This window comes from Microtus ochrogaster, chromosome 4, assembly GCF_000317375.1.
Source record: "Microtus ochrogaster isolate Prairie Vole_2 chromosome 4, MicOch1.0, whole genome shotgun sequence".
NCBI classification, from domain to species: Eukaryota; Metazoa; Chordata; class Mammalia; order Rodentia; family Cricetidae; genus Microtus; species Microtus ochrogaster.
Genome location: NC_022011.1, coordinates 73828597 through 73852790, shown reverse-complemented (window position 1 = coordinate 73852790; position 24194 = coordinate 73828597). Strand labels below are relative to the sequence as shown.

Here is a 24194-nt window from a genome sequence, read left to right as displayed (position 1 = left end):
GTGTGTGTAGATCCTAAGAGACAGGTTCTCCCCATCCCTGAAATAATGCAGTTAATTAATTAAGCCAAAAGTGTATTTTTTTTTGGGTTTTTTTTTCAAGCTTTGTTTTTTTTTCTAAATTAACACAGCAGCTTCTGACAGCGACTGCACTGCATTTTGGAACTGTCAGTGTGGTTGTAACGATAGATAGGGACTTCTGACTGCTGACTGTGGCCTTTCTGATTTCTGGCCATTTTAGAGCAAGAAAATATCACAGAATTTTGATACTTACATGGAAGAGTCCAAAGGGTCTCAACCAATTCCATGGATTATTTTAATTCTGTAAACTTATAGAAAAATTAAGGAGTCATTTCTAAAAATATGTTATTGCTTTATCAAAACAAGTGAGTATTTACCTTTTTGGTTTTTCGAGGCAGGGTTCCTCTGTGGCTTTTTGAGCCTATCGTGGAACTAGCTCTTGTAGACCAGGCTGGTCTCGAACTCACGAAGGCCAGCCTGCCTCTGCCTTCAGAGTACTGGGATTAAAGGCATGTGCCACCACTGCCTGGCTTGAGTAGTTACTTTTTATACCGAGTGTTTTATTATCATATTTTAGGAAGCAAAGTACTCTGGTAAAATAAAAGTACAGTAAATGAGATTTCAAGCTAAGAAAATGCTGTTGAGTTTGGGAGAAACAATTCTATGTGCCACTGAACCACAGGTCCTGCACCTTCTCTAAGGGATAAGGGATATATCAGAGAGCCTTGTTTGGACTCTAGAAACGCAAGTACCTCAGGACGGTCAGCAGAGGGCGCTTTGACATTTATAAAGAGAAAGGGTCTCTCTGTTCCAGTGTGGAAAATTATAATGTAACTAGTGTGCCATGTGTGAATACACTGTGCGCATGACCCAGCACGCATGTGTATATTTTGATTTATATATTCGTTCACGTGAAGATTTTAAAATTCCACCCCAGCTAATGAGCTCACCAACCTGCTTGTTTTCAGACTGTAATACCTTCTTTTTCATTCCCCCATATGTTCAGCTCCTTAGGTTTATCCGGTGACATTATGCTTTGGAATATATTGTGGATATATTTTGCATAGATCATGTTCTGTAGGAGGGGTTTAAAAATTGACCTTTATAAAACAGCGTCTTTCTCCCTGGTCCAATCTGTCACAGTACTTTGTTATTGTTGTTGTTGTCTTGTTTTTCCTTTTTATAGACAAAAGTCCAACCTTGGGTTTGGTCTGTGCTTATTTCTGTGAAAGTGTCACAGAATTTATCCTTGCACTTAAGGATCAAAATAATGTTCCCTATCACTATCCCGTAGAAAAATCTAGTGATTTTTAGGATCTCTAGAAATAAATGCCACAGCATTTGACGCTAAAGGAAGATCCTTACTGTGGCAGTATATTACTTTTTTTCAGAATTGGCTCAAATTAAGTGAGCCACCCTTTATATTTTCCTAAATTTAGTTATCGCTGACTGCTAAGAAGCCGCAATGCTACTGGGGTCATTTGAGGGTAGATAGGGATATTTCCTATGAAGAAATAGGAGTGTTATGGTATTGGTGCTTATAAAGGACTTGTTCTTTTCAAACTCAGCATGCTGTGTGATGCACAATCGCACAGCAGCCATGACGGGGCTATCAGCCAGTCACTCCCACTTCAAGGGCAAGTCCATGAGTATTTTCTCAGAAAGAAAAGCCTCCAGTATAGCTGACATAGACGGGGTTAATTCCCCTGCCAGTTTAGAACTGCAAAGTTAAAATTTGAGCTGAGTTGTAACAAAGTGATGGTTTTTACAATTTAAAAATGTAAAAATCGGATTATTAGACCCTGCCTTCTCTATTCTGAAACATGAACAAGGACTAAAAGCCCAAAGAGCAGGAAGAAAGCAGTGAGTTGGTGGGGTCACATTGCTGAGGGGCCAAGCACCAAGGGGCTACATTTTTATTTTAAAGGTATATGATCTAGATATGGAAGTATGAATTACATGCTCCCAAAGAAACAGTGATCTATAGAAAAGCAAAGCAAAAGAAAGAAAAACCACAAGATCTCGGTATTAAAGGGTTCCGCAGAAGACACACAGACAGGGGTGACCGACAGCATCACAGACTGGGTATATATCACAATTCAAGAGGTCACCAGAAATCTCAAAGTGTGTCAGAACACGTGATGAGGGAGGATACGGGAGGACAGTCACGGGAGGTTGAGACCTTGAAGGCCGAGGAGAGCTGACGTGTTTCTCTGAGTAATTTCTCCAGCTGCTTCTCCCACGGGCGAAAACTCACTTAAAGTCAACAATCCCTTGTCTGGATATTTAGAAAATATCACCACAACGCCTGCCTGACCGTTTCAGAGAGTGGTCCTAAGAAATCACCAGGGGCATCATACCGACAGTTTGGCATTGCCCATCATGGGACGATTTATACCGCGGAAGTTGGCAGTCACTTTAATCCCCCTTAAGAACGTCCTGTTGAGCTTGACCTGTGAAGCCTTAAGTGCATCTCCGTTTGCCCTTTCCTTATGTCTGGTTGGAGCTGTTTAACTCCTTCAGCCTTTCTGACAGGCACCTATGAACTAAAAAGGTTTCCAATTCATGCCCTTCTGTCTCATACTCCCTAGTCCTTGTTAATGTCAAGACGTCCAGTGTGGTCATGGAGAGCATCACTTGTGATTGACTCCATTCTAGAACATTCCGTCTTCATCATTTATTGACAGGAATAAGTCCTTCTGGTGGGTGTAAGGCACCCTCACGACCCTGTATTTTAATAACCCCTTTCCGTGTGCGGACCCCAGAGCAAAGGATAACAGGCTGAGACAATACAATTTAAGCCAACATCATTACGCATGATTCAAATTTAATTCTTGCTGAAATATTTCAGCACAAAAATTTTCTATAAACAGGAGCAGAGGCGCTCCACGGATGGCCATGTGGGCCTGTGGTTCTAAGAGAGATTTTTTTTCCCTTTGGGGAACTCATTTCCTAGAAGCTTGGATCCAGGAGAGAATATGCAAGGTGGGTGGAGGTGGCTTCTCTCCATTCTGCGGGAACACATGTTCCCTGGCACACGGAGCGAACTATGACAGACCAAAATGTGAGCGTGTGTGTAGATCCATATACATAGAGCTGAAAATAAAAGTAATCTATTTCCTCTCAAAGAAAAGATTGTTATTGCTAAAGAAAATAAAATATGTATTATTAGTAATACGAAAATAAGCACATTTTGGGGGTCCGTGCAGTCTTGGGTATGTGCTAATATGACATGCTTCAAGCTTCAGGGATAATCTGTGACAAGAGGATTATGAAACTGGACTGAAGGCGGGTATGATGTCTAAGTCCACAGCGAGGTCATAGATAAGACTACCATGGAAAACGAAATTCGGTGAGGTGTAGACCCTGTCCCCATCAACTCCCGGAAGAGAATAGAGGGATTGTTCTTCTGGTACCTGGGGGTCCTTTTCCCTGCCCTTGTTTCCTGCCGGAATGTAAACCCACCGTTCATCACGGAGGTGTGCCAGACTGCGCCAAGGATAAAAAGATGAGTCGGTAGAGCGAAAGTTTCTGGGTTAGGAGAAAGTCTACCTGGGGGTAAACAGGGAGCAAAGTTGTATCTTACCTAAGGAAGCCCAGCTCCTTGAAGAAAACCCGGTATTATTTGTTCCTAGCTTGCTATACCAGGACATTCCAGCAGAGGGCAGACGTTACATTAAAATGAGTCTAAACTCACCAACCCCCTTCCCCGTTGTCGCTTTCAGTATTTTATTGTAAAATTTCTGGTTTCTGAACGATATAAAAATATTTTAAAAGTATTTAAGGTATATAATACGTTAAAAATACAAAATTTCTTAGATTCCAGTTAATATTTTTGACTATTACCAAAATATTCAAAATGTGTTTCCAAAATCAAGAGATTTTGGCCCCCATAATTTACAGCCTTCTTTTAGAGATTTACTGTCATTGTAAGCAAAGCTGTTGTTTTTTTTCTCTTATTTGTGAAGCTATTACTCTTTAACTTTTTATTTTGAAAATCCATTCTATCTCTTAATTTAAAAAGTATGATTTTCATTGGTTCCAATAAGTCTGATAATACAGTTATATTCATAGAAATGACTTCATTTTCAAATTTATTTCATTGCTGGCTTTGATAATTGCCTTAGGGGAAAATGACACATGTAAAAGTTAATTAAACATATTTTACATTATGACTCCAATGTCCAGTACAGCTCTGCAAGAGTTTGGATTTACTTCTCTTCAAAACTCTTTTTTTTTCTGATTTAAAAGGATTATTCTTACAATAATAAGCTTAAAAACTATAGGAGCTACTAACTATATTTTTAAATAAGAGCAAGGCACCTGGGAGTAGTGTCTGAAATCGAGTCTGGGCACCTCGCTGGGCTCCAAAACACGTGTTCTCTTCATGGCAAAGCTCTGCCTCCTGTATCCCCTCTGTTTTGTGTGGCTTCTTGAAAAGGACACACACACACATGACTTCGGATATTAGGACCTTCCAGATCGCCATGTTTGAAGAGTACAAAGACAAAACAGGGAGAATTCTGAATAAATCTGTAGTAATTCAATGTTTGGTACATGAACTCAAAACATTGTTTGTTTGCTTGTTTTTCTTTTGTGAAACAACACATTTCTTGATAATGCTTTTCTGAAGAGGCGTGTGTGTGTGTGTGTGTGTGTGTGTGTGTGTGTTCGAGAGACATTTTCTTTTTTTAATTCAGGCAGAAAACCTGCAGGGAAGGCAGTTTCAGGGTTATCGGAGATATATTATTTTCTTTATTATACAGTTTATTTCTTTTAATACTTCTATTTCAATGAAAGAACAATAAAAGCTTGCAAATAAAAGTATGCTCTTTAGGAAACTCTTTGTGAGGCTGTGAGGATTTATCATTTGAAGATTCCACTTCAAATGACACAGCCATGCCCTCCCTGTTACTGTTGCAATCATCGCTAACAGAGTTACTGTAGCTGATTTGGTGCTGCGAAGACAGAAGTGTCCCCTCTTCATATGTGTGCAAAATGAGTGTGGATGGGTGAGGCGGAAGTTTGTGTCTATCCGTGAGTCAGAAATATTAGCGAAGTGCAAACATCTCTCCAACTCGTTTCTTGGAATATAAAATGTTTTAATTTTTATGGAGAATTTGACATTACAAGGAAAATGACTTTCCAAAGTGAGTTTCATTTCATTTAGCAGAGCTTCCGAAACTTCACGCAAATCATAGTCCATGCTTGACGTTGGTAAAAAGCAGCGAGATGCTGGGTGATGTGGGTGAATTCTTTAACCTCTCTGAATATCGGTTTCTCACCTTGTAAAATTGAGTTGATAATGGGTGTGGCTGCTGCAGAAGATGATGATATACCACAATTTGCATTATATCTGGAAAAGCTCTGAGCTTAGTGTTCTCCTGACACAATGCAAATTTGATTGTGAAATCCACAGTACCCAAATAATGAAATCAATTGATCACACTCTGCATTGGGTACTAGCATTATTATCAGTAAATATATTTACATGCCGTACAAATCCTCCATCCCAAACTGATGTATTCTGGCTCAAAGCTGGGGGAAATCTTGGCTCTGCATACACTAAGAGTCATTTTAAGATTTTGGTTTAATTGCTAATGATTAGAAAATGAAATGGAAAATCAAATATTACTCCATTTCCACTACACTCACGGGAAAATTTGATGGTAACAATATTCAATTTCTAGATTGTATATATTGGCGTTTTCCCAGCCAGTTTAGTATCCTCTTCAACTCTCATTTCTACATTTAAAATAACAAACGGAGAGTATGTCGAAATTTACTTTTTTGCCACAGAAATCTTGGCCTCTGTGTCTAGAACTGGAATTATCTTCGCAATGACATTTTCCCATCTCATTTTGCACCTTGCCTTTTCCTTACAAATCATATTCTCTTTTCATCAGTACATCTGCCCAAACGCTCTCCGCCTTGACAGCTCTATCCCACACTCGCCTCTGAGCCTCTAACAAGACATACCTCTGGGAATTGCAAAGTGCCATATTTAAAATCTCTCTGTGAGATATCCAGGTTTCCCGTGTGATCATGAGGGATTCCTCAGATCTGAGTTCCAGAGCTAATCTATGACAACTGATAAGCCCAGTATTTTCACATTAGTGTGTTTGTGTTGCGCTAATATACTTAAACAGTATGTGTGTCCGTGGTGCGTTTTTGTGCAACTTTTTTCTCAGCTTCTGATTTTTTTAAGCATGGTGTCTTAAATGTTGGATAGATAGCTTGGGCTAAAAGTCTATGATACTGTCCAACCTAAATGGACTTAATCAAAGTGTAGGGAGATGACTTACATGTCAGGGACATATTTCATAGGGACAAGAGTCCACAATAAAATGCAAGAAATTATTGATGCATGCCATGCATGGATGATTCTCAGATACTGCCCTCTAAGTTGATGGGGGGGGGGAGTTGCATGCTGCATGAATCCACTTATGGCATTCTGGAAAGGGTAGAACCATGATGCCCATAACCAGATCAGTGATCACCAGGGTCCAGCCAGAAGGCACTGGTGACAAAGAAGCTCCTTCTTGAGGGGACTTGTGAGGGGATAAAGACACCCTCATTGTAGCAGTAGTTACTGAAACATTTGTCAAACTCACTGACCACAGAAGAGTGATCTCCACGCTGAAGCTATGTTCATCGGACTCAGGGTAATGGACCACTTCAAAGAAAGGAGACATGGATCGCTTTGAGCTGTACACCGTCCTCTTCTCAAGTTGGACTTACATACAATGGGCTTGTTTTCCTCGATTTCAGGGCTAACAAATGTAGCACTGATTGTTTTAGATAACTGACAGGTATCTTGAGGTGGCTTATTAGTGTTTTGAGAGCTTTCAGAAGAAACGAAACTTGCCTAACCAGTTATAAATATTATGAAATAGAATTAATTATAAAGAACATTATGAAACGGGATGCCTGCCCTATTACGATACCAATCGTTTGATTTTCATTTCAATTAAGCTCTTCTGCCAGTAAGTCATTGTGTCTTGTATTGCATAGTAGTTACCAAATCGAAAAACGTAAATGCTACCACAGCCATTTGACATAATAGAAGCTAGGGTCAGTCTAACCTGAACAGCAAGTTCCACAGATCCTTCTGATTTAAGTCAGCTTCCAGAACTCCTGTGCCCTGACATCTCCCAGTTTAATGTTAGTTCGGATCCTTGATGATGGTATTACCTACGTCTTCGGAGATAAACGACGAGAAAGAAGAAGGTTTTCAAAATGGAATGACCTGACTACTGACAGCAGCACTGGGACTCAGTGAAGGGCATACACTTGCCATTCATACTCTGGGTAGATGGCGGCTTCATATAATTATAGTAAAGAGAAACATTTCCAGACTCCCAGACTCTAGCGAATGTAATGCCAGACATCAGTCATACTCTCTGGGAGAAGATTCTTTTAGAGATTTTAAATTCATGTTTATTTATCCCTGAAATGTTAATTTCATAACTGGTCAGTAGGTCTGCATGCTTCATTAAATTCTACCCTTTGCTCATTCCACTGTCGTGATACACAAAACAGCCCCATGGGTTCTGTAATAATTTGTGTTTGAAAGCCGCTATTAAGCTTAGGATTTCTTTCCAGGGGAGAAAATTTATGTGTACAGGTAAGATACATAATTCAAATCACAAATGTGCAGGAACTCGCATTTACTTTCCTGTTGGGTGTTACTGTAGGTAGCTTTTGCAGATTTGAGTCATTCCCGGCAGCTGCTCATCCGTAGTGGAATGTTTTCAGTGTAGCCCGTGTGAAACTCTTACCTTTGATTCATACTTGCTTGGGTGTGCCTTCCCTCCTTGCATTGAACTGTATGTGCTGTGTGCTGTAGAGGTGTGCAGCGAAAATACGTTTATTCTCAGAAATATTTTTTAAATATTTTAAAATGTTTTCCTTTACAGAATCAGACACAAGTTTGGCAGAAGGAAGTGTCAGCTGCTTAGATGAAAGTCTTGGACATAACAGCAACATGGGCAGTGATTCAGGCATCATGGGAAGAGATTCAGGTACTGCCTCAGTGTTGTGCAAACCTGGGAAAGTGTGAAGTAAGACACCATATAGTGGGATGCATGGGGGCTGTTCAGAGCCTCCCTAATGGACGGATGCAATTAAAGCAATTTTGTTTTCAACAGCGAGTCATGCTGGAACTTTGCCATGGACTTTCTTTTCCAGCACAACTTGCCCAAGTCTTACAAGGAAACCTTGATTTTGATCTAGTAGATGTCTTTTTGGTCAGGCATAAGCCATGGTTCATAGAATTATGTCCTCTCTCCTTTCATGAGATCTGTTTCAGCTAATTTAACTGTGCTTAACTTCTTTGTACTGTTTGGTTTATTTACCCCTTCCCCGGTTATTTACTTGTTTTCATTTTAAAATGTTCTAAGGCAGAAAATTAATCCTTCCCACAGATGCCATGTGACTGCAGATAATTAAGTAGGAGGCCTCTGAAAACAAGAATCTTGCAAATCACACATAGAGCTAAGTTAGTTCTGACTCGGCTGCAATTGCCGCAGAGCATAGGCGGTGTTTTGATCTCTAAATGAAAACTGGACTGGGTATCTCCCATAGTGTTCTCCATATTGGCTGCCTCTCGCTCCTGAAGGAAGCGAGAATGCCTGCTTCCAGTGTCCCTCACTTTATCAGGGCCTCCCCTTATTAGACTTCCTAACTTGTCAGTTTGATTGATCCAAATTATCCCGTGCTCTCTCTTGAATGTTGGAGGGTGACCGGCTTTCAACTGTGGTTGCAGAGTTACTGGTGTCTGCTGCCCACCTTTCTGTATTTGTCTCCAAGTTTGAAAAGATGCCTTGCGAGAATTAATAAATAAAACTACTTGGCACTGAGCCAGTTTGAGACCAAGGGAAAAGTGACAAATTAAGAAATAAATTAGCTTATTTTTTGTGATTGGGTCATTTCTACTTACAAAGTACTGTTTGGTTCACATTGTTCCGCATTATAAGATTTATAGAGATATAGATAACGGGAAAAAGAGTTTTGGATAAGCATGGGTATCTGCCTTAAATGCTTTTGGAGTCAAACTACACCATGCTTCTATTTATGCATGTCTTTTTTTCCTTCCTCTCCCAGCTACACTACTGCAATCTTTACAAGTTAACTTGAGGAAAGCCAGCTCACCAAATGTCAGCCATGACTTTGTCATAAAAGAGGGTCAGTTTGTTTTCTGTTCAGTGAGGTCAGTGTTAAGTTCCCCACAGGAATCAAATTTGTTTTTCTGTCTTTGTTATGAAATAGTTAAATTTAATACTTGCCACATCTACTGCGTGTCACTGATGCTAGAACTCTAAATATACTCTAGCTGATGGTTGCGGTCCATATGGGTTGTTTTAAGCTGCCGTGCCCTATCCTAATTTGTATTTGTCTAAGGAATGGTTTTTCAACAATATTTATTCATTCAATAAATATCTAAAACCCATCCTCTATTTGCAGGGCATTTTGCCTACTTAGAGCTGTCAGCAAATGTGTTTGCTGATTTTTGGTCTTCAATGTGGCATGAAAGACATGATAAATCAGAGCACAGCCTCCTTTTCAAAAGCAAATACATTTTCAAAAGCAAATACATTTTTAAAAGCGAGTGCATTTTCCAGGGGCGCCCTTCAAGGTCTAGGTTGGATCAGTGTTTAAGAGCAGAGGAGGATTTTGTGTAGTGGGCAGTAAAATTCTGAAATGATGACATTTATGAAATAATTTGACCCTGAGTGCATGCTGAAGCCATTTAATAAAAGCTTTTGGTGAATTGGTGAGGGGTTAAATGCACCCTGGATCATTTAAGACTGTAAGAGCTGAAATTGCTCTCTCCTTCGAGGCTGACATCATAAGACACCGTAAATCACACACCCTCAACCACCCCCCTTCATAAGCAGTACAATGAGAACCAAGACAGTTGTTTTATGATCTGCATAGAAGTATCCTACTATAGCAGAATGTGACTGCCAGCACTTTTCAAGTTTATATAACCTAATCAGGTCACAAGATTTCTCTTCCCCCGTCTTCAGAGAGATATATTGATTCTCAAAGCAATGACACTTTTTGTCAGTCCATATTGACCTGATATGGAGGATGCACCTCCTGCTATTTGGAGAAGATATCTATTAATATTTGTCCAATAGGAGCGTTTTCTCCCCGTGGTTACACACTATAGGTAAAAGGAGGCTCTGTCGATTTCAAACACATGCAGTGGCAGACCTTTTCTCTCCAAGAATAACTCAGCTGTCAAAACCCATGTGAGAATGAAATTTGCCACATGGTGTAGTTCCGATGGAATATTATTATTTAAACCCGATTTCATTTCATTTTTGACCATTTCCGTGTTGTAATAGAATTTAAAGATCTTCAGCTGGCTCTTATCGGAGAGGGGATGTGCAACGTGCTTCAAAGCTTGTCACTGTCTTTAATACCATGTTCATTATTGGGTTTAATTGATTATAATTTAGGTTCGATGGATTATATAATTGGTCTTAATGGATTGTAAACTGGGTTCTATTGATTATATAATTGGGATATATTGATTACATAAGAGAGAGAGAGATTCAAGAATAAATAAAGCAAAACCAAACATTTAATTTTTACTTGATGTTAGCTCGTGGCTCATTGATTCTAGCCGGGTTTTCTCCTTCTGGTGGCAGAGGAGATGAGCCTCTGTTTTCATTGCTTACATGGATACATTTTTTCCATGCCTGTGTCAGAAGATGTGATCAGGCAAGAATCAGGCAGAATATTTAGCACTAACCCAGCATTTTTCTTTGGATGCTGTTCTAACATTGAATCCAACTCTATTTTTTTTTCCTGAATCCGTTCTGTTTTTTGTTTTTTTTTTTTTTGTTTTTTTTTCAAATTTCTGGGCTGCCCAGTGGGATTCCTAGTCCTGACTCAAAAATAAATAGGATTACTTATTTATCTAGTCTGATGTATTAGGTGTGAGCAGTATAGTTCCCTATATTAAAGTCCTTTGAGAAACAAATTAAGTTTGGCAGGTTATAGTGTATAACAGGTGCCTACAGAATGAATTAGCGGCACGTGATCAGCTCAGTCATAACTTTGGTTCCGGAGTTGAATCTTTAAAATGATAGCCTTTTGATTCCTCTAATCCTTCTGAGTTAAAAAAATATAATAAAAGCCTACTATATTGTGCTAGTTCCTTTTCTCATCACTTAACCACATGCTTGACAAGAAACAACTTAAGAAAAGAAAGAATTACTCTAGCCTATGGTTCAGAGGCTAGGGTCCATCACGGTGGAGCAGGCATGGTGGAAAGTGTAGCTCCTGAATCTAGAAGATGGAGAGTGAATTTGCTTATTTCTCTGGCAGACTAACAGGAAGCAAGTTGTCCAGGTTAGACCTCTGAAAGGCTCCCCTTGCCTCAGCCCAGACCCAACCCTTGAAAGCTTCCTCCCAAAGCAGAGCTACGCACAGCAGAGGAAACACAGGGGCCTGGGGGCTACTTCGCTTTCAAATGCTAACATAAGCACAATCAGTGACACCGAGAGATCATTCATTTTACTGGGGTTTTGGGTTTCTGGAAAAGAGACCTAGAAAATCCTTATGTTTCTCCTATAAGTTTTGTTACCAAAGGATATAAAAGGAAACATAACAACAAAAGGGGGGAAATTATTACTAAAACTGTATACACAATTACTATGAGGAATGGAACATTTTATTGCTTTTAAATCAATACTAAAATTTTGATAGAGTAAAATTAACAGAGGATATATTGATATAAAATTCCATGTCTAGATTTATATACAGCTTAGATTTTATCTTTTATTATAAATAGTCTAGCTCTTTGGGAAAATGTGGGTATTAAATGCTCTTAGTAGAGGGGAAACATGAAGGTTTTCATTAGCTATAAACGCCACTTGCTGGAAACAAGGCGTTATTGTTAAACAAACCTGAAACTTACAGAAAGATAACGGGAAGTGAATCGAAAATGCTGATGACCTCTGCTGCTGTTTGTTAATGAAAACCACATTAAACGACTCAGCAGATGATCCGTCCACAGCCTAAATGTATCCCATCTGCCGTTATCCACGCATAGACGGCAAACGTCCCCTGTGCTCTGTAGATGGCTCTCACTAAGTGGTATTTGGTGTGAGTTTTCCTACCTGCACAGCTCGTTCTCTCTCAGCGAGTTAAAACCCACTCAAAGAGGACCAACAGTGTGCGGAAATGGAGCTGTCAGCAAGTTCTTTTAAGTTAATGGGACGGTGTTGGCTCAGTTTTATTGTGCCCATTGATAAGGGAGCGAGTGAGCGTGCCTCTCCTGTGTGGCGAAGAACTGATAAGCAAGGTCGTTTCATCTTTTCTGACGCTTTAGAGCACAGGTGGACATTCGAGTTGGGAAAATGTTTGCTTCAATACATTCCATGCTGTAAGCAATGCAGTTTTAGAACCTTTCCTCTCGGCTAATAAGATGGAAAAACATGGTCACCTCTGAACAAAATATATTTAAGCCAAGACATGGTATAGTAGGATTATTTTGGCATTTATAACTTCACTATCAGCTAGCATTTACCTTGTCAGTTATTTTTTTATTTAAAAAGGTATGTTATGGAAATACTTGTAATATATTTTGGCTTTGGGTATCAGGAGAACAAATACATAGGGACTTGCCTATCAGGGAGTAATGAAATGACAGTTTAAAACTACATGGCAAAATTCCTGACGATTTAGTTCAAATCTAGGCAATTATGTTTTATCTTTTGGTGGAGACGTTATCAATTAACGGTCAGCATAGAAAATTCTTTCCCCCTGTGTTCTAAATATGCTATACAACCTGGTTGCCTCAGACACAAAAGATGTCCCTGTTCTCACTGTATGGATCTCTCTGTGTATATGTCTTCTCTTTCTCTCTTTCTGTATTTACTCTGTTTCTCTACTCCACTCTGTCTCTGTTTCTCTGTGTGTGTGTGTCTCTCTCTGTCTGTCTCTCTCTGTCTCTGTCTCTCTCTGTGTCTCTCTCACTCTCTCTCACACACACACACACAGAGGCAGCCCTCCTTGTCCATAACTGCTACATATACAGATTCTGTCAACTGTGTATGGAAACTATATTTTAAAATTTGTATTGGAGACACGGAAATAGTTTGTCATTACTTCTTAAGGAATAAAAAATAGCTTTTTATATTATATCAGATTTGTAACTAGGGATCATTTGTAAGAAGATATATATGCATGTTATATGCAAGTGATGTTCCAGTTCATATGCAGGCCTTGAGCGCTTAAAGCCACGCAGACACCAATAGACGACAGCAGGTATGCTCTCGGTGGCATTTACTTGCCAGCTGATATTTTAGCAAATTAAGGAAGTAGTTCCAGCTGTTATTTTTCTTTCTTTAAAAAAAAAAAATGAAAATGAGAGCTGATCACTCCTGCCTCTCCAGCTCATCTTGATTTACAGGTGGACGGACTAAGAGAAGCCAGGAGGACAAATGGCTGAACAAAGAACTGAGAAATCTGGTACATCGGTAAAGGGAGCCGACAAGCCTAGAAGGCAGCCTCTTTTGAGAGCTAAAGGGAACGTGCCCTTACTTGGTCTTCCCACGTCCTCTCCTCCCAAGCCCCCCCCCCCCCAAGCTGTTAATTCACTCTGAGGTAGAGAACCTAGGCCATAACCTGAAGACAAAGCCGACACTCTGGTATGGAAAATAGAGCATGGGTTGACATGGATCACAGAGGAAACGAACTTACACCACCGGAAACCTGTGTGCAGTTTCCGGCTTCAGAGCCTTTCTTTCTTCATTGCCCGTTCTTTTACATCGCTTTTTCCATGCTTCCTTCCTTCAGATGAAAGAATTGGGGCACAAAGAGCTTCCCCTGAGCCTGAACTGCAGCTCAGGCCTTACCAAATGGAGGTGGCCCAACCAGCCTTGGAGGGGAAGAACCTTATTATCTGCCTTCCCACGGGGAGCGGAAAAACCAGAGTGGCTGTTTACATCACTAAGGATCACTTGGACAAGAAGAAGCAGGCATCGGAGCCTGGGAAGGTGATAGTCCTTGTCAATAAGGTATGGCTCCCTGTGCTCACCTTGGCTTCAATAGCCTTATTTTTGTTTCCTTATTCGGAAACTTTCAGACGATGACATTTGTAGCAACAAATTGCACAGATTTTGTTTAATTAGGTGTAATGTCAAATAAACCATTTATTTTAATTTTCCACTTTAAGGTATATATACCTGAAATTTAAAAGATTAACTTTTAGGCTTTTTTTTTCCTCAAAAATCTGCAACATTAAATCAAATCGTTCTAACTTATGTATAAAAATTTTCCAACACCCAGTGTAAGGCCAATAAACATGAGAACGTGTGACCTGAAATTGTCTCTGGAATCTAGGATCAGGTACCTCCTTTCAAAGCACCTTTAACCACTAATGCTTAACCAAACATCCTCTTTTTCCAGAATATACAGAATGTGACTGAAAGCCAGAGAGAAAATTAAGTGAATATTTTGTCTATTTCAAGTTAAATAGGCAAATTGATGGTAAAGAATTTATGCAAATATATAATATTAAATGCTATTGAACTTTTCCCTGAAAATGTATGTCTTCTGAGGACCCCAAACCCATCTTCGTATCAACATTATAATCACAATCTATTTATTTGAGTTTTATTTAAATAGATGAGAATTTATGGGAATATTAATCTTTCCTATTTTACAAAATAAAATTTAGTTTGCTTTTCCTGACCAACAGTAGCTTTCTTCTTGTTTCCATATATTCAATTACGGAAACTACATCGATAAACTTTTAAGACCGTATTTTTTGCGATTTAGGTTATTCCAAACCTTTTGGTTGAAAGCTGCCTTGCTATACTTAAAACTGCATGCAGAATCCAAGCCTTGGCGATTTTCATCATGACATTTGAGACAGACTTGCATGCAGCTTCAGAGTTCCACGTGCTCTCCCGGCACTGGCATGTGATTCAATGGCGGAGCCCCAGTGCCCCCAGAACAAAGCAAAGAGACATGACATCTTTATATTACAGCTTTCTACCCACTATAAGAAGATAGGTTTGTTTTTCTTTGGTTGGTGATGATGACACATTAGTACTTATTTGCCCAAAACCTTTCATTTGTTCCCATTTCAAATATAATACGTTTAAATCCTACTTTTAACCATCAGCACTTTGACCTTAGACAAAATTAGAAACCTCTCTGGCTTTTTATTTGCCTAGTCTATAAAATCAAATTAGCTTCCATGTTCTGAAGTTAAAATTTGACTCTGCATGTGTGTGTTTGTGTGCATGTGTGCACGTGTTCGCACACATATACACACATGCTCACATACTAAAAAGAGTTTAATAATGCCTTATTAAATTTTCATATCTTTAATGAAGTGAAATATTTCACATATGGAACAGGATTGAGTCCTAGGTCCATAGAAAAAAAAGAATGTTAAATTATTATCCAGGCACTTAAAGGCTCTTAAACCAATGCCTTTGTTTCTCTGGGACAATTTGCCCTTTTCTGCATTTCAGCCTCATTTTCTCTCATCTCAGAGATTCTCTTTTGGATTCTTCTCTCTGTGTTATCTTCACCACCTCATCTAAACCATGAACGTTCAGTTATTATTTTCCATTCTTTCCCTTCCCTAATTTCCATTATCTGGTCATAGGACCACTGATCATAAGAGTTGAGGGGGCCTTTGGGATGTAGCCTTCTTTTTTGGCGGAGATATGCCTGGTACCAAGAACATCTCCCATCTTTCAAAATAACCACAGCTATTCTTTCCACACTTGCTGCTCAAGGAGCTCCATCCATGTGAATATTCACGCAAACTTATGTTTCTGTGGAACACACGGTCACTCTTTCCTAAGTCATTCTGGAGCACAAACCTCATTCTCTGGTTTTGTAACAACACTTTATAAGGAAAAGGCAACATCCTGCCATTATTCATGTAACACAATTCCCAGGCCGCCCAAGATTTGGAGTTCTCCCAGACCCAGTGTTTAGAGTTGGAGAAAATGCTGTAGATGCAGTCTTAGGGGCGTGGAGTGAAGGGAAATGAGATTGACATCCAGCCCGGGTCTGAGGACATTTGTCCATCACAGACTTCAACATTAGCTGCATCTTCTTATCAGCTTAAAATCCCTGGTTCCTTTTCATTTGAATACATACTAAGCTGAAAATCTTTTTAATTTATTTTTCTGAAACTAAGTTTCAGGCTTTCAGTGCAAGCACCCAATATTTTCCATATTATTCTTCATGCTACTTGATCATTTTAGATCGGTTTTTATTATTTTACACGTATGAGTGTTTTGACTACATGCATGCCATGCAGTACATGCATGTCTGATACCCACGGAGGCCGTGGCATTTCAAATTTGGCTTTTTCTCCACAGATGAGCACTGAGAGCATCACCCAGTCCTTTTCTGCCTCATTCTTGTTTCCTTTGAGATTACTAAAATTCTTCCCACTAGCTCTCTATTTACATCATAATTGCGTACTGTAAGGTTTTTCTCAAACCTAATTAAAATAACTTCAACTTTAATTATTGATTTTTTTTCTTCAGGAAATCTCTGACTTAGTAAGACAACATGTTCATGTTTAGCCCAATAGCAATGTCTTATAACTTTTAATCTAGAATGCAGAAATTCTAGTCTCTAATACCATTTCCTTTTGTCTCCATCCTTTCCAAAGTTATAGCCTTCAAGTGCAGAGAGAAAAGCAAACACCACCTGTGCTCCCAGACTTTCCGTTTCCTATCTAGGGCTTCACCATCACGAGGGATAAATCCCAGGTTCCTTCCGATGCTGGGATGCAGCCCCATATGATTCAGCAGAAGTGGGTAGCAGTTGGGCTTGATTAGTCTTGGCACGCACTGTGTCATATCTCAGGAAAAGGCTCCAAGAGGACCACACACCTCCCAATTAGCCATGTCAGACTTGCATCTGGCTTTCTCTGTGTCCTTGAGTAGGAAGTCAATGCCACCCAGAGCGAGTCTCAGGATTATCCAACAGTGACTGAATTATCAGGTAATGTGATCATTATGAGAAACTGATGGTGCTTGTGCTGAAGCTTGGCCATGACATTCTTCCTGCCAGTTTTCTATTTGCTATACTATGTATTCCTGGACTTCCAGTTTTACATCCTTCTAGAATGGAACCTGTAGCAGGCTTTTTCTTTTGGGCCACCAACCAGCTTCCAAATCATGGCACAGGGACTTCCCATTAGTTACGAATGTTCAGCCTTCTCTTATCCTCTTACAACTTAACCTGTTTCTCTTTGTCTATGTTTTGCCTTAGGGATTTACCCTTTTCTTTCTGTGTGTCCCACTTTCCCTGCTTCTTCTGTTTCTGGCTGGCTGGTGCTGGCTGTCTCTCTCTTTTTCCTCCTCTGTTCTCTTCTTTTTCCTATCCTCTCTTGAGCCTCTATTCTTCTTCCTACGTATTCTCTCTGCCTGCCAGCCCCACCGATTCCTCTCCTTCCTGTTCATCTTTTAATTAGACCAATCAGGTGCTGTAGGCAGGCATGGCAAGCAACATTTATTTTTAATAACTAAACAAACACAGCAAAAAAAACAATTGTAACACATCCTTACATCGTTAAACAAAGGCAGCAGAAACAAATGTAACACACCTTTACTCAGGGAAAGTAATATTCCACAGCATAAACAAATGTAACACATCTTTATCTAATTAAGTAGTCCGCAAGAACCCTCAAGATAGCCTGGGATTGGCCACACAGCTCAGGTGTTAGGGTATTTGCCTAGCAAACAGGAAGTCTAGAGGTCAATCCTCAGTACCTCACATAGCACAATTCATGCTTGGTGGTATTTCCTTGTAATTCCAGCAATGAAGAGGTAGAGACAGAGGGATCGGGAATTCAAGGTTATCCTAAGCTACATAGGGAATTCAAGGCCAGCCTAGACTCTGTGATAATACCCTTTCTCAAACAAAAAAAAAAAAAAACAAAATTTAAAAGTAACATAGATGAGCTCATCTTCCTCTTGGTCCAGGAGTCGAATGACTTGAAATGTGGAAGTGGCACTGGGGTTCCAGTAGTTGCTGTCACCGGTTATTGCAACATACCACGCTGACTAGAAAGGAAGCAAAATTTCTACCTCTCTCACCCGTTCTCGCTACTCTGTTTTCATGGAGACATCAAAGCCCATCCTGGTAGTTCATTCTTTCTCATCCTAAACATTGTCCTACAAATGTGTTGACGCCACTGCCCGCGTTCCTTGCTCTTCCCACTCTCACAGTCAAATAGCCTTTAGCAGGATCCCAGGCACTAGGGATAAATGATCTCTAGAATATGTGCTCAGCTAGACTGAGTTTCTCTAAGTCAGCAGTCTTATCTTAAATACCTTTGTGTTCTGGATGCCGTGTCTACATCTGATACAAACACAATGGGTATTTAGTGTCAGATGGATAGATGGAATGATATATAGATGGTCATATCAAATTAGCTGATTCAGTGTAAACATTTCTCTTACTAGTCCACACACAGTCCTTTGCCTGATATGCCTCTGTATCTTGCAATTTGCTTTCTTCTCTCCGTCTTCTGAATTTAAAATAAAACTCTTGTGTGTTCCCATTTATAAAGGTAATGTTAGCTGAGCAGCTTTTCCGCAAAGAGTTCAATCCATTTTTGAAGAAATGGTATCGCATTATTGGATTGAGTGGTGATACCCAGCTGAAGATATCGTTTCCAGAGGTTGTCAAGTCTTATGATGTCATCATCAGCACAGCTCAGATCCTGGAGAATTCCCTCTTAAATCTGGAGCGTGGAGAGGACGATGGTGTGCAGCTGTCAGGTGTGTTGGAGTGTGATGATTTTTAGAAAAAAGACTGATAGAGATATTAAAGATAGTAACAAAGGCTGCTCCTTGTATCATTTTTTACTTGATAAAAATTAACCTTAGTTTATCTAAGTTATTTTTTTATTTCCTGAGGCTTCATTGAAGTGCTCTACCTCCTGGAAAAATGAACAAAAACAGAAAAATGTCTAACTTGATGGCTTGCTTTTGCATAAGTATCTCGATACTAACTCAGGCATCAAGCACTCACTATGTTCTTCCATTATTTCACACACACACACACAGGCACACACACTACAGAGTGTCAACTTAACATTTGACTGGCCTACTGCTTACCAGAGTTCCTCCAAAGCCTTCCTTTTAGAGGCCAATTGCTCTTCCTTTGTGCTATCATTCTGCTTATGTCTCTCTGAGAGAATAATTACCTTGTAATATAAATATATATCATATATATAAAATATTATATATATATAATTTTAAAATTTAGTGATAGATCCTATTAGAACTACCTTCTTTACTGTAGAGTAAGGCTACAATCCTGCCTACACCATTTGGAATAATTAAATGATTAGGAGAAAGACCGAGAAAAGTAAAAGTTATCACAATAATTAGATGCAAGCTTTAAACAACACAAAATCATCCCTCTCTAAATAGCATACTTTCACTTGCTGTAATAAAAATAGAGTTTCTCAAGCTAAAGTTAAAATTTTGTTCAAGAACAAAAGTGGAGCCCTGTGGGAAGATTTGATTTTTGTGTTTGATGTTTGTTTGTTGTTTGTTTGGAAGAAAGGTATGAGTTTCACTAACACTTTCTGGATCTTGTTCTGAGACAGGGATAATAGCTAATAGGAACAGAGTCATGATGACCACATATGAGTTTTTTTATTCATGCATGGTAATAATGGGTAAAGTTGTATTTGTGGATAAAGTCACAGCAGCAGACTGAAGAAGGGCTGTACCAGTATTCTTCCGGATGACTGACATGCAGTGTGGTAGCTCTTTCCTTTAGCTTCAAGGCTCTTGTCCTACTGTTCTAGGCCAGTTTGGGTGAACACTTCCCACCTTTTCTGTTCAGATTTCTCCCTCATTATCATTGACGAATGCCATCATACCAACAAGGAGGCGGTGTACAACAACATCATGAGGCGGTATTTGAAGCAGAAGTTGAAAAACAATGGCCTCAAGAAACAAAACAAGCCAGTAATTCCCCTGCCACAGATCCTAGGACTGACAGCTTCACCAGGTGTTGGAGGAGCCAAAAAGCAAGCCGAGGCTGAAAAACATATTTTAAATGTAAGTCTCTGAGTTTATGAGCAACCTCCCAGCTCTGTCGAGTGCCTAGGCTTCTTAGGATTTTCAGTATGTGTTGAGAGTTCAAGTGCCGACGTCATCCTTGAAGGTTGTTTGCGTTGCCTCTAGAAAACCGACTCAATCTTCTACAACATGGCAATATCCTTCATAAACGATATAAGCTGGATATAATTAGTGAGAAGGACTGTAGAGATGGCTAGGCTCACAACCAAAATTATTGAGAAGTTTGGGTTGAATAGAATGCCTTTGCAGCTATTCTACTTCAACACTTGAGCACCATGATCTCTTGATACAGACACAGAGTTAAACCACACATGCTGATAATTTTCCTTGCTGATGGCTTGTTCTTCCATGACTTTCAAAGCAGCATGCTTTTTGTGTCTTTTTCCACTATGTGTCAGTCTAGGATATGGGTTACTCACACGAAGAGATAAAAGATGCAAATGTAGTGGTTCTTGCCTTTAATCCTGGCACTTGGGAAGCAGAGCCAAGCAGATTGCTGGGAGTTTGCAGCAAGTTCCAGGCCAGCTCATGCTGCTGAGTGAGACCCTGTCCCTTCAATAAGGGTTTGGGGATGGGAAGTGGGGGAGTGGGAAATAGGAATATGAGGATCTTTTATTAAAGATGCACCCATCAACTTCCCCAAATAGGGGTGCTATTTACAGTGCTGCTGTTGACCTCAGGTGAGACCATCAGGGTACCTAAGAAGCCTCTCGTTGGAGTGGAATTCAGTAGAAACTGCTAAAGTAAAAAAAAATTAGAAAAGGATTGTCTCCAGGATATACCTTATTACTGGAGTAAAGGCTAACTGCTGCCTATGACTAGGCACCAAGAAGAAGGAGGCCCCTCCCTTTGTGCTTTCTTCGTATGTAGAAAAGAGTGGAAATGCATGGATAAGAGCGTGGCCATTAATGTCGCAGCCTAATACAGACAGATAGCAGCTGCCACAAAACTACCCTTCTAATTTGCATAAATTGTTCTATTTCCTAAGCTATGAAATGGAATTTAAATGACATCTTTTTCTAGAATTAGACGTAGAACACACCTTTAGAACCAGAACAAATATTATTGATAATTGGTTGAATACATCCATAGTAGGCATTGCTAAAATGGTACATTTAATATAATGTAGCATATTACTTGAACGGAATGTTATACTACATATTTGTGCAAAAAGCTTCATATTACACTTTATTGACATAAAACTATGCATTCGGTTGTAAGAAAAGAATACTTAACGTGTCTCTCTTTCAGATATGTGCCAATCTTGATGCCTTTACCATTAAAACAGTGAAAGAGAATCTTGATCAACTTAAACACCAAATAAAGGAACCATGCAAGAAGTTTGTGATTGCTGATGACACCAGAGAAGTATGTTCCAAACAGTTCATATGTATTTGTCTGGCAATGCCATATATATATATATATATATATATATATATATATATATATATACACTTATGTTTAAAGATGGCCGGGGTTCTTTTACATTCACCAAATGAGTAGTCGCATTTAACATTTTTTATCAAAGCAGTCATCATTTTATACTTTTAAAAACTGACAAAAGGCAGCAACACTACTAGAAATTTTCCTCACCATCCTCCTCCTCCTCCTCCTCCTGTCTTAGATGGAGCATAGTTCAGGATTTGACTACATGCGGTTCTTGGAGGAGGGGGAGCATTGGGCTGAGGAGCATGGGATGGCTAAATTACAGGGATTGTAGCAGTTAATGCCCTCTTACTGACTTGATGCTTTGCAAGATTGGTTTTTTGGTTTTTTTTTAAGTATTTATTTATTTATTTTTTATTTATTTTTTTTATTGAGAAAAAGGAAAAAAAAAGTTTCCCCCTCCTCCCATCCTCCCATTTCCCTCCCCCTCCTCCCACCCTTCTCCCCCTCCCCCCACTCCTCACCCCCTCCCTCTCCAATCTGAAGAGCAGTCAGGGTTCCCTGCCCTGTGGAAAGTCCAAGGTCCTCCCCCCTCCGTCCATGTCTAGGAAGGTGAACAACCAAACTGGCTAGGCTCCCACACAGCCAGAACATGAAGTAGGAAAAATTTAGATAACTAGACAGTACGTTACAAGGCCCTCTAGACTCCTTCTTTTTCCAGTTCCCATGCTAAGGGAAACTATTTGTCTTGACTGATTTTGAACTTTATTCAAGTTGAATTCATATCTAGATTTTTCCAAATGATGTCGATTGCTTGTATTTTGGAAGAAATAGTGGTACCTGATAATCACAGAGGAATGTTACCTAACTACAATTAAAGACTGTCTAAGTAATTGTGACAGTGATTCAATAAATATTTGTAATTGCCTTTAGCTTTCAAGGGTTGTAATACTGACTTTTTAAGAAATTTAGATGGGCAATTTATGATAGAGGTTTATGGTGTCAGGATTGGTGTCCTGATGGTAGAAGCAAAATGGTAAAAGCCAAACACAGCATACAAAGAAGTGGTCACAGGTTATTCTGTTACACTGTCTAATTCATGATTCTGAATCAATTATAATATATAAATTATTTTAACAAAGACAATGCCACTTAGTAATATTTGTGTAATTGTTTTTAGAATCCATTTAAAGAGAAACTTATAGAAATTATGACCAGCATCCAAACTTACTGCCAAATGAATCCAATGTCAGATTTTGGAACCCAGCCTTATGAGCAATGGGCCATTCGTATGGAAAATAAAGGTAATTTGGGTCTCAATCTAACAGTTTTTTCCTTGTTTACACCAAGATTTTTAGATGATGCTCTCAGACTCAGAAACAATCTGAAAGCAAATGGAACATCAAGCAGAATTTCTGTTTTGTGTGTAGGGCAAGCCCACACATGTTCTAACTCCTCATCTGAGGGAAGAGGTGTCAATTCACCCGGTTTTCACTTTCATTTATTATATATAAAGTATTAAGGCAGCTATCAACAGCTCTGTCTCCAAAGGCAATTTTACTGACGTGTTTTTCCAAGCTGTTCAGCCGTGGTTCAGGTCCACGTTCCTGCTCATACTGAGCTCAAGCAGCAAGCGTTGGCATTGACAACCAGCCCCTTTAGAGCCCGTGGCGCATATGGAGCCTTGCTCATCCTAACACCGCAGTGAATTCACTTCGGGGCCACAACCAAATCAAGTTTACAACACAGTTGTAGGACGGTTCTCTGCCCTTTGCCTCGCTCACAGAGTTGTTTTCTTCCACAGCTGCTAAAGATGGAAACCGCAAAGACCGTGTCTGTGCAGAGCACTTGAGGAAGTACAACGAAGCCCTACAAATCAATGACACGATCCGGATGATTGACGCATACAGTCACCTGGAAACTTTCTACAGCGACGAGAAAGAAAAGAAGCTCGCGGCCCTAGAGGATGACGATGAGAGCGGAGACGATGCCAGCAGCAATGACGATGTAAAGAAACCTCGGAAGCTGGACGAAACAGATAAATTTCTCATGAATTTATTCTTTGGTAAGATTCAGTGTAACACAGAGCCCAGGTTCCTGCCCTGACCTCTCAGACAGAGACTCACTGCTCTCTTTGAGTTTTACAGAATGCCTTCAAAATTCATCTTAAAACAAAAATAATTTTATGAAGACTGTGATTTATAATTGATACCACAGGTTAACTTTTAATTGTGTGATCATATTAACCATTTGACCATCCAGCTTTTATTGTTCAGACCATTGCAATTAATTAATTAACAAGTCTAAACACTATATATATCACAAGAAGATCACCTACAGATGAGTCCTGTTTTAGGGAATCATTATGTAATAACTGACAGTGTGATTTTTTTGTTTGTTTGTTTTTCGAGACTCAAGACAGGGTTTCTCTGCAACTTTGGATCCTGTCTGGGACTTGCACTGTAGACCAGGCTGGTCTCGAACTCACAGAGATCCACTTGTATCTGCCTCCCAAGTTCTGGGATTAAAGGTGTGTATACCACCTTAAAAGTATGCACCACCACCTAAATTTTTTATTTAACTTACAAATGCAAGCTAATTTTATTTTTAATAGTTTTAAAGTCAGTTTCTTCTTGAACTAACCAATAGAAATTGGACATATGTATGGTACATAATAGGTTGTGT

At 39.5% G+C, this 24194-nt stretch overlaps 1 protein-coding gene across 1 annotated transcript in view; it reads left to right on the top strand.

Annotated features, from left to right (window-relative positions):
• Ifih1 (interferon induced with helicase C domain 1) overlaps positions 1-24194 on the top strand; it is a 48426-nt gene that overhangs the window by 15142 nt on the left and 9090 nt on the right. The window contains exons 4-10 of the mRNA XM_005346478.3: positions 7938-8042; positions 13837-14057; positions 18596-18806; positions 19885-20102; positions 21375-21491; positions 22690-22813; positions 23314-23574. Of these exons, the coding sequence (XP_005346535.1) occupies positions 7938-8042; positions 13837-14057; positions 18596-18806; positions 19885-20102; positions 21375-21491; positions 22690-22813; positions 23314-23574 (1257 nt within the window). The remainder of the gene's footprint in view (positions 1-7937; positions 8043-13836; positions 14058-18595; positions 18807-19884; positions 20103-21374; positions 21492-22689; positions 22814-23313; positions 23575-24194) is intronic.